General features: G+C 32.1%; 2 protein-coding genes across 2 annotated transcripts; both read left to right on the plus strand.

Moving 5' to 3' along the window:
* The first annotated feature begins 123 nt into the window (after positions 1–123).
* On the plus strand, positions 124–9,871 carry LOC111000931 (src substrate cortactin). Its single transcript, XM_022270539.2, has 13 exons — positions 124–343; positions 745–884; positions 1,526–1,612; positions 2,025–2,134; positions 2,444–2,487; positions 2,988–3,153; positions 3,296–3,417; positions 4,109–4,282; positions 4,528–4,596; positions 4,869–5,000; positions 5,347–5,478; positions 9,024–9,197; positions 9,525–9,871. The coding sequence occupies exons 2-13, from the start codon at positions 745–747 to the stop codon at positions 9,606–9,608; spliced, it is 1,434 nt and encodes a 477-aa protein (XP_022126231.2). The 5' UTR covers positions 124–343; the 3' UTR covers positions 9,609–9,871.
* A 402-nt stretch (positions 9,872–10,273) lies between these two features.
* On the plus strand, positions 10,274–11,297 carry LOC111000932 (chymotrypsin-like protease CTRL-1). The gene has a single exon (XM_022270540.2). The coding sequence runs from the start codon at positions 10,341–10,343 to the stop codon at positions 11,295–11,297; it is 957 nt and encodes a 318-aa protein (XP_022126232.2). The 5' UTR covers positions 10,274–10,340.
* The last annotated feature ends 289 nt before the right edge of the window (positions 11,298–11,586 follow it).

Consider the following 11,586-nt stretch of genomic DNA (forward strand, 5'->3'; position numbering starts at 1 on the left):
TTTTTGTAACCTTAATAAAGTAGCAGTAATTATTCATATGATAAATATCACATTTTGACAGTTAACAAAGTAATTTTAAGTGACACACTTGACAACGACATATTAAACGAGAATTGTCAACAAATTACAGACTCTAAGACAGCTATTTGTGAATCATTGAGAGAAATTGAATCATTGCATTTGAAAAATGAAAGTATTCTATAATTTACATTTAACAATGTGAATTTATAACATCTGACGTAAAGAAACAATATACAGAGCGTGTAATCAAACATTTTTTTATGTTTACGATTGAAACGTTTGGTGCCATTTAGCAGAAGCAACTCCTGTAACCGGTAATAAGGTAAATGAAAGCATTAAACTACTATTTCAGTTTTGACAAAATATTTTAGAGTAGAATTAATTATTCCGCCAATTAAAAATCCCAGTGCAATACTTTATGCATGCTTAAACAGTATCGTGATAGCTATGGCTATCGCCTATCGGGAAAGTTTTAAGATAGCAAAGATTATTTTTATCAACAGAGAACAGCATTGATGATGTTCATGATTACAGACTGTAATAGAAATATAGAAACTCTTATTTGATTTTAATTCTCATAGGATTTTTTCATGTTTCAAGTTGAGAAATGCTAGTAGCATATAAATATTATTAAACCTGAATTGTTAACTACCATTAAGTTAGTAAAAAATATATTAGTGTATACAAGAATTCATAATATAAATATTTGCATTTTTTAAACAGATGTGGAAAGCAGCAACTGATGTAGTTGCTCCTCCCCCAGCAGAAGCTGATGACTGGGAGACAGACCCTGACTTTGTTAATGATGTTACTGAACAGGAACAACGATGGGGACCTGGTGGTAGACATGTAGAAGCCATTGAGTATGTTGATACTTATTGCTTTATATTATAATTATCATATTAAAATTAAAAGTTGTACAATAATTTTTATATTTCAGTATGATCTCCTTATGGGTAAAAATATAGGATAGGAACATTCTCCCCATTTTCTTGTTTATTATATTAACTTTCACGAATTATTTGTAGTTACTAATACAATTGCGAAAGTAAAAGTATGTTTGTGTAAATGTATACAAAAACATTTTCTAATGTAATGTATACAAAAATGCTATAATATATATAAGCAAAATAATATGTTGGCAAAAATGAGGTTTTGTAATATTTTTTACCACATGCATTGTGACCTCTGTTGAACCTTGTTTATATAAGGGATGTTTTATCAGTCTGAATATGAATCATTGTTATTATTATGACCTATGGTTCTTATGGTAAAATTATAATAATAAAGTATGTACATTGTACACTTGTCTAGTAGGATCACTTTTTTTAAAGTTAATTACTGTAACTATTTTAATTATTAACAATATTTGTAGCATAGTTAAGCTAATAAAGTAAAAAAAAATATTTGAACAGTAAAATGAATGCTTTATTTAATTAATATTTCTAATTTAGTTATTAATAAGGGAATTTATCTTTAACAGAGCTATTTTGATTTGTTTTAGTATGGCAAAATTACGTGAGGAAGTACTAGAGGCCGACAAGGAGGCCAAACAGAAGGCATATGAACATGGACCTAAGTCTTCTTATGGGTACATATATAATGCACAATTTTAATGATTATTAGGTGGAAATTTTTTTTGAATAGCCTAACTATATTATAAACATTGGTGTTAAATGTGGATAATATTTTTTTGGTTTGATTAAAAAGTATACTGCTTATATTGTCATTGGGTAAACTAAACACCCTAATAAAGTATAATACGGTTTATAAAATTAAAAACAACATGAAATAAAGATTGCAGCTACAATTATTTTGTTATTTAGCTTTAAAAGGCAAATCGGAGATTTGACTTATGTGACACACACACTTTTTCTATCTATGATAAGCCATTTCCTGCAGTATGTTTTACTTTACTGTATAAGCAAGTGTTTATTTCAATTTATTTTCTGATTAGTCTACTAATTTTAAGTACCATGATTTTAATGTGAAATTATTTTTAGTTATGGAGGTAAATTTGGTGTACAGACCGACAGAATGGATAAGTCTGCTATGGGACATGATTATATTGGCAAAACTGAAAAACATGTTTCGCAGAAGGATTATGCTCAAGGTAATTAGGATAACCACAGATCAACAGTATGTTAGGTGCCATATAAGTCAGTAGACAGATTTGGGCAAAAAATAATCTTGTCTGTCTGTCTTTCTGATAGACATCCTGTGTATTGTTTATTGTTTGATTAAAAAAACAAACAGAAATATAACATGAGTCTAGATGTTTTATTATTCCACTTTTTTAATAAGTTAACACAACTATATAAGATGTAATAGTATTAAGTTAAACTGTGTAATTAGCTAATTTAGTTGTGATCAAATATGGGATATTATATATCATAAAAATAATAAGATTAATATATTTTAGGTTTTGGTGGAAAGTTTGGAGTGGACACTGACAGAGTTGATAAGGTAAGTTGATTTGTATATACAAATTTGTGTATACATATGTGGTATGTAACATAGAAAACCTAGAAAAGTCTTTCATTTTAAAGACTTTCGCCAATCATCGTGATGTAACATCGTTAATTTTTTCAATAAATGAAAATTATTTTTCAATCTAATTATAACTCTTTAGAGGCTTAATTTTGTCAGAAATAATGAACTCATTTGGCATCATATTCTTATTTGCTTTAAGTCGTACATTTTTTAAAGACTAGTAACTAGTAGAAATAAAATTTGCAGGAATGCAAGAAATGGTATTTAAGAGAGTGTTCATGGGCGGTGGTATTACTTAACATCAGGTGAGCCTCCTACCCGTTTGCCCCCTGTTCTATAAAAAAAAATATATAAAAGATTTCCTAAATTGTTGTTAAGCGGCCACATCTGTTAACTTGAGTTTTTTTTTTAAATATCTTATTCTCATTAACCATAGACAATAAAAAGGAATTTTATATTGGAACAATTTTTAGAGTGCGGCCGGTTGGGACCACAAAGAGCAAGTAGAGAAGCACTCATCCCAAAAGGACTATGCAGTGGGTTTTGGGGGCAAATTTGGAGTGCAGACGGATAGACAAGACAAGTGCGCCGCTGGATGGGAGCATCATGAAACTGTTGAGTCCCATCACTCGCAAAAAGGTGATTATTCATAAATATTGTTTTTTTTTTTAAATTTATTCATTGACTATTAAAATTAAAAAAAAAAAAAAAAAACAAAGTGTAGTGATTGGCTGTTTATAGTGAGTTGATGTTAACACTGCATTCATTTATATATTTTAAGACTACGCACTTGGCTTTGGTGGTAAATTTGGCGTGCAGACAGACAGACAAGACGCATCGGCTGTGGGCTGGGAATATCAAGAGCAGACACAAAAGCACGCGAGCCAAGTCGATCACAAAATGGTAAATATAATATAAAAAATAGATGTATAAAAATATAGAGCAGTCTTAGCATAGTCGCTTCAGCGTGCGTCTTTCATTTTTTTTTATAGAACAGGGGGCAAACGGGCAGGAGGCTCATCTGATGTTAAGTGATACCGCCGCCCATGGACACTCAATGCCAGAAGGCTCGTGAGTGCGTTGCCGGCGTTTTAAGAATTGGTACGCTCTTTTCTTGAAGGAGGATTTCTCCCTAAGTCGAATTGGTAAATTTAATCCCTGAGGTTTGAAAACCATTTCTGCACCAATGGACTTTTCACGTGCGCATTGTAAGACTCGCTCGAAAGGTGAACGAAAGAATTTTGGGGCATTCGGCATGCCTTTGCCCCAAAAATATCAACGTGTGTCAGGCGTAGTAGGCTGTTAGAAAAAACTACATAGTCAAGGCTGTATTAATTTCTATTAATTTGTCACAGTTATTACAAATATATAGACAAAAGGTTTTCCGTTGGAGATTAGCAAGTTTCCTCAAACACCTCGTGTTTAATACATAAGCAATATAAACAGAAACATGTTTTCATACGCTATACAGTAGAATTAATAATTAACCCCCCACAGAGTAACTAAAAGTAGTAAATAATTGCTACAAAAGCAGGATTATTGTTTTAATATGAAGTTCGTAGGACTTTTGAATAATTAAGACTGTTGTTCACAGGGTTTCGGTGGTAAATTCGGTATACAGACGGACAGAGTCGATAAATGTGCACATACGTTTGATGAAGTGCAAAAGGTCGGAACGAATTATACGAAGCAGAAGCCGAATATAGGAAGCGCAAAACCGTCGTCTATAAGAGACAAATTCGAGAATATGGCCAAAGAAAAGGAACAGGTAGAAACTTCTAATTATTAGCTATTGTCTTCTTTTTATATAAAATAACGAGGAGTCATTTAGTTAGAATATGAGATTTATAGTTAATACAAATCGTATCGGGATTATTTATTTCATTATATGTATAGTATAGTTTTAATTTAGATTCTTTTTTTATATTAAAGCAATTCCTTTATTCCCGTCATATTTCAACATAATTATTAATACCTGTATTGTAAATTTTGTGCTAAATACATTTTTTTCAGGAGGCCCTAAAATCTGTTCAAAGGATAAGACAAGAGAGGCAACAAATTGACAAGAGTTTGTCGGATAAGGTAAATATCTTTAAAGCAGAACAACATGTTACATACATAACTATTGTTGAAGACAATTATGTGTTTAAAATAACACAAAAACTATATATATATATAAACTATATTATAGATAAAGTAATATTTAAGGGAATATATAAGGGAACAATGACTAATGAGTGACTCCATTAGTTATGGTCAATTTTTCCAAAAGCATTTGTAATAAATTCCAGTTCGCTTTTAATTTAAACAAAATCAGTTCAATTTCTTTGGAGTATTAATGATCATTATTTTAGGAAAAAGTTCGGTTGGAAAAAGAAAAAGAGAAAAGTCCAGAGAAGCAGGAAGTAGAGAAACCAGAGAAAACAACAGAACCAGAAAAAAAACCAGAACCAGTGAAAGTAGAAATAACAGAAAAACAACCAAAGGTAAATGAAACGCTTGAAATAGATATATTTTCGAGTTATATTATTAATTATTGATACTCACCGTAAGTCGAAAAAATATAACGAATACCCTACTTACAAATTGTTATGATTTTTTTTCAAACATATTATTGTATTAATTAGTATTATTAACTAGCAAAGCAGATCTTTATAGTTGCTGTTTCATTATTGCTATTATAGTTTATACGTGGAATACGTTTCTTGTTGTGAATATACTGTATTGTATATATATTGTATTCGTTTATATAATTAAAATAGGCTAAACAAAAAACAAAGCAACTTGGTCCTTCGAGCCGGACTCTTCTGCTTATAGATTTTTATGTTACAGGTTGAAATTATGGTACAGGTTGATAAAGAACCAACAAAAGTTGAAGAAACACCGGAAGTGAAGCAAACCAGCAGTAACCTACCGGATGTTACCCTCACCGGTGATACTAAGGATGTACAAGAAAAAGATGAGGTTAGCGCGTTTTCATTTCATTTACGAATCTTAGATCTATCTATCACTATTTAGCTATTGTAAGCGGAAATATGTCATTAATTATTTTCAATTACCTTTAATTATCAACTAAAATTAAATGATGTGAGACCGATCTTGAATTAGATTATCATGATTCATGTGCACTGTTTACTTTTTGTTTTTTTTGTTATGTAACCTATATCAGTTTAGTTTATTTTTATTTCTTTTTGTTTCTGTTAAGTATGTTTTATTTTCCTATTATTATTATTATTTGTAATATGTATTTTTGCACTTCTTACTTAATGTAATATACTCACAGTGGTTGTCTGGAAGAAATCGCTCTAAAGCGATAAGGCCGCCAGTTGCTTTTCATTAAGTTATGTTTAATATATTTTTATTTTTTTTTACCTTTTATGTAATGCAACGAAGTGTTAATATATAAATAAAATAAAATTGTATATGAAATAACTTGCTTTCAACGTAGAAGCTGACAACTAAGAAAGAAAGAAAGAAAGAAATAACTTTATTAGCCACAAAATACATTAATTGTTTCTATAAAGTAGAGTGCACTGGCCCCCACACTAGGATTCCCTGTGTTGTGGGCAGCCAGTCTCTTCCTTTTACATCTAGACGTTACTTAATTAATTAATTCTACTTAACAAATTTATACCTACACTATTTTTGTACGATTAGAATGTTTTCTGTGTTAGTATAGGACAGCTTGACAAGATATTTTTTGAGTTGTTTAGTGAAAGTATGAAGTGTGATTTTTGAAATGTTAGTGATAATTTTATTTTTAATAAGGTGGTTAAAGATGAAAGGACCTCGGAAGGAGAAAAAGCGTTGAGCGAAAAAAGTGCGATTTTTAGGTTGCTTATATAAAGGTTTGCGTTTGGTTAGATTTGGTGTAGGGGGTGTTAGTTTCCAAAAAAGCCTGCATATTGCTATTAAATAAAGTTGTCTTACAGTTAGGAGCCCTGCTTCGCTGTACAATTTTGATGTTGAGTAGCGGAAAGGTTTTTTAAAGGATATTTTAAGAATGGCACGTTGGGTGCGCTCAATTTTCAGCATCGGGGACAATGCCGCTCCACCCCATACCGATATGCAGTAAGATAATATCGACTGGCATAATGCAGTATACACTATCTTGGTTGTATGTGGGTCAGAAGGTTTTCTAAGGCGTTTGAAAACATTTATAAGTTTGCGAACGCGTGAACATAGATAGTTTATTTGAGGGCTCCAACAAAGCCTTGAATCTATAATTAATCCCAGGTATTTGGTTGTTTTCGTGGGTTCCAGAAGAGGACAGTTACATTTGTTGCAAGGGTTCAGACATGAGTGTAAATTAATAGGGGGGATAGGGTTTGGTTTGCTGGTTTTCGAGATGTGAAAACATATGTATTTGGTCTTAGACGTATTTAGAGATAGGAGATTATCTAAAAGCCAGTGAGAGATTTGGCGAAGACCTAAATGAGCTAACCGTGAGGCTTGTTCCCAAGAGTGTGAGTAAAAGACTATAGCTGTGTCATCAGCGAAAGAGAAGAGTTTAGCATTGGTGAGCTGAAGTGAACATAAATCGTTAATGTATACTAAAAAAAGCGTTGGACTGAGGGCACTTCCCTGTGGCAAACCGCATGAGACGTTTTCTAGTTGACTGCTATGCCCATCAACTCGAACCCTCTGCTTTCTATTGGATAAGTAGGACTGAAACCAACGGAGGATATTACCACGAATTCCTAGTCTTTCTAATTTTTCAAGTAGTAATGACCTTGAAACAGTGTCAAAACAGTGTCTTTGGCAAGATCAAGAAAAACACCGATACATCTTTGTCCTTCATATAATTTGGAGCTTATGGTTTCAACCAGTCCTGTGGTAGCATCTTCTGTAGATCTACTTAGTCTGAATCCGTATTGATTGTCGGCAAGGATAGATTCTTTTTCCAAATAATTTAGTAATCTGACGTTAATGATTTTTTCTGCGATTTTAGCGAGGGTTGGGAGAAGAGAAATAGGACGATAGTTTGAAATATCTGTTTTATTGCCTGATTTATAGATAGGTGTGATATTAGCTATTTTCCATTATTCAGGGAAGATACCTTGCTCAATACTAAGATTGCAGATATAAGAAATTGGTGCAGCAATAATGTTTTTTAGTAAAATGACCACTCGATTACTAATATTATCATCACCTGGGGCAGAATTTGGCTTAAGAGAACTAATAATTTTTATGACTTCATGCTCGTCACAAGGAAGAAAAAGAAAAGAATTTAAATTAGCGGAAATTGACACTTTGTAGCAAAGGTCTTGTTCAGTCTGGTTTGTTTTAGACAATATATCGGAAGCCAATTTATTACCTACCGAACTGAAGTAATTGTTTACAATATCGAGAGATTTTTCAGGGTTTTCCTGTAGATCAAGAAGTTTATTAGAATTTGATTTAGTTGGGTTAAGGTGGCATATATTTTTGATAGATTTCCATAGTTTCCTACTATTGTCTTTATTCTTAAGGATCGTGTTAGCCTCATGTAAATTTTTAAGGTTTTTAAGTATGTTATTACAGAAATTTCGGTATTGCATATATTGTTTTTGGAGCGGTTCGTTGTTAGGTTGTTTTCTTGATAAGATATGCAACTGATCTCTTCTTCTCACACAGCGTAGCAAACCAGGTGTTATCCATGGCTTTCTGATACTTTGAGAATTTCTTTTATAAATGATTTTTGTGTTGGTGTTAACTGCATTTGTAATTGTACTTGTGAAAGCACCAACTGTTTCATTTATATTTTCGATGTTATAAAGAAAGGTCCAATCGACCCCTGATAGATCTTTATACAGTTGGTCGTGGTCTATAACTTTACTTATCAAAAGAGAGGCTTTGACTAAATTATTATTCAGGTGTTTAGTTTGGTCGATTCCTATAATGACTACGTCGACTCCTGACCTATGAGAATAAGGAGTGGGACTTAAAAAAATAAGTGTACGTGAACTAGAGTACACACGTAAGAAGGGAAACTTATTTATGATCTTATTATTCGAAATATGATCTCTCTCTCACTGTATGCAACTTTACAGAAATTGGTGAAATAAAATTAAATTACATAAAGTTTTTTAAAAACAAATGGGTTTTATTATAATATACGGGAATAAAAATAATACAATTATTTAAATTTATCTAATTACTACGAAGATTATTACAGGATTTCATTAATTGTTAGAGAATGATTATTCTCGTTGTTATATATTTTTATGATTAATGGCTTCGAATCGACCGCAGTAGGGACAAGAAAATGATGGCGCGTAACGGAAAAAAGTGACGCGTAACCGAAAAATGCGACGGTAATTTTTTTTTCAACGCCGATAAAGAAATTTTACCTCAAAAAAATATTATAAGATGCTTACAACTAGTTCAAATATTTATAGTATATGGTTGGTTTATGATAAAAATTTGTAACGTCTAGAGGTTTATTAGATAGAAATCTAACTGCAGTTTGAGATAATACAATTTGAGAAATACGTCAAGAGTAAATAAAGCGGATTATTCTCATTTAGATGTCGCGACAGCCAACTATAGTGGTATCTCCCGTTGGGTGGGAGAACGAGATAGCAGAAGGAGAGGGAGATGATGACGACGGATATATAGCGAGAGCGTTATACGACTACCAAGCTGCAGCCCCTGATGAGATATCTTTTGATCCGGACGATATTATTACTAATATCGTTATGGTATGGAATTTGTTCTAGATTATGTTAATTTTTATACTTATTAAAATTTTATACAAATAATTACAATTTAAGTTAAAAACATAGGTATATTTATCTTGCATTGTCATCAAAAAAAGATAAATAATAATTATTATCAAAATGTTGTATTTATTCAATACGAGTTTTAACTCTTCAATTTTTTTCCGGGGGTTTTTTAATAAGAATTATTTATCAACTTAATTACTTATAATAAAATAAATTAATAAATGTATTGTATGAATACAATTCTGTGCATTTTGTATATTAGCAAGTGTTGTTGAAGTTGCTACAAACTAAATTTATTTTCAGATCGATGAAGGCTGGTGGCAAGGCCTATGTAAAGGCCAGTACGGTCTCTTCCCAGCTAATTACGTGCAATTGCAAGACAAATAAGCATTCCCTTTCATATCGCTGTTAAAACTTCGAAATCTATAGGAATTGTTAAGATTTATAAGATTTTTAGTGAAGCCATTCTCAATAGATACTTTACGGATTGCTAAGCAATAAACTAGGCTGTTGAGATTAGCTGATTTTTAAAGCATTTATGAATTTAGTATTTAAATTGTGACGTAACCTCAAATCATAGAATTAACGAACAATAATGTATAATATGCCTAAGTATAAATTTTTATACTGACGTGGATTTTGTGTATTCAATATTGTTATTTTATATGACGATCATATTACAGAGTATTAATAAAATATTAATGAAAATAATTGTTTGTTTTAAAAACCCTTCCTCAAATTAATATTATCAAAATAGTTGCCAAAGCAATATGAAATTTGTTTCACCAAAACGAATTTCATGTATTAGTTACTAATTATTGTTCAATTCAAACAGTACAGATATATTTTGTCGTCTCTTCATTTACTTATGAAGACAGGTTCGCCGTCTATACTTACCAGTAACGATTGTTTTATTGAATTGAATCCATGACCTCTGGTTACCACACCACAGAGTAATGATTTGTTTACACTATGTGTTTTTACAAACCTGCCAAAAACTTCTGATCTGAGAGGTACAATATGAATCTATCAAAAATGACACGATTGTAAAATATTAGTGGAATTAAAACTAAATGCTAAAGTCCCTATTTATAAATAAATTTTAGTGTAAGAGTTGGAATGCTCACAATAGTATTCTTTATTATCACATTAGCACACACAAAATGCGAAGTGGATCGTCGTATAATAACAACTTTACGGTATTCAAAATCATACGTAAAACCATTTGTTGTAAATGGAAAGCCTGCTGCAGTCGGTGAGGTACCTTACCTTGTGTCTATCAAAGAGCCAACAAGGAGACTAGGTCATGGTAGAATTATTTGGAGGAATCTCTGTGGAGGCAGCATTATAGATGAACTTAGAGTTTTGACGGCTGCACATTGCTTTGAAGGAAATCACTTCTATTATTATAGGCACCCGGAATTGTTACGACTCGTCGCAGGTAATTTACGCACGGATTTGACGCATTCCGGACGTACAGAGACTACCATAATAAGCCAATGGAGGAATATTGAGAGAGTCATTCTGCACAGGCACTTCAACTTTCCCGACAATGATATCGCTTTGGTGTTCGCTGATGTCAAATGGAGTTTTATACGTAATGTGGACTATATTGTGCCAGCTAGTGTCAATACAGATTACCCCCAAACTTGTAGATCCGCCGGGTTTGGTAGGATTGGTCCCCAGTTGAGTGACATGATATCTCCGTCACTTCTTGTTGCACAAATCTACGTCCTCACTAGATGGCACTGTACTAAAATGTGGGAGATGAACATGAACTCTTTTGTATGTACGGATTCGTCTGTCACAGATATTTCTAGGGGCGATTCAGGGGGGCCATTGGCATGTAGAGGAACTTTAGATCCCCAAGAGGAGGGCCAGAGAGAATTGTTGGTGGGAGTTGTTAGTGGCAAGAATTTTGATAAAACATCTATTTATACACGAGTTTCTGCGTATAGGGACTGGATTGATAGAAATGGAAGTGTTATTATATTACATAATCTGTTGATGGGTTTAATTACACTTTTGATAGTAATATATCATTTCTTTTCATTCCAACTAATAATGTCATTATAATATGACCTTAAAACGGATATACTTAAAAGGCCTGTGCAAACCTTGGCGTCATATTTTATCTGTTTGTGATTTTTTTATAAACAAGTAAGTATTTATTGTGCTATTGATAAAGTTTCTAGTGCTACAGCCTGTATACTTAGATTTAAACTTGAGTTACTTAAAGACTGATGATTAACCATCGTAAATTATTTTAAACTCGAAGTTTTTAGAACTGTAGTGTAAGATAAATGAATATACATACTTATTCATTACCACAGCCTTGGAACAGTTTCCATATTATATGGAATAT

Source organism: Pieris rapae, chromosome 6, assembly GCF_905147795.1.
Source record: "Pieris rapae chromosome 6, ilPieRapa1.1, whole genome shotgun sequence".
Taxonomy (NCBI): domain Eukaryota; kingdom Metazoa; phylum Arthropoda; class Insecta; order Lepidoptera; family Pieridae; genus Pieris; species Pieris rapae.

Excerpts from the sequence above, each read along its gene's own strand:
- LOC111000931 (XM_022270539.2), top strand. The coding sequence starts at position 745 with ATGTGGAAAGCAGCAACTGATGTAGTTGCTCCTCCCCCAGCAGAAGCT. Across the intron at positions 2,488-2,987 it reads ACACTGACAGAGTTGATAAG|AGTGCGGCCGGTTGGGACCA; the intron begins GTAAGTTGATTT and ends AACAATTTTTAG. Across the intron at positions 5,479-9,023 it reads ATGTACAAGAAAAAGATGAG|ATGTCGCGACAGCCAACTAT; the intron begins GTTAGCGCGTTT and ends ATTCTCATTTAG.
- LOC111000932 (XM_022270540.2), top strand. The coding sequence starts at position 10,341 with ATGCTCACAATAGTATTCTTTATTATCACATTAGCACACACAAAATGC.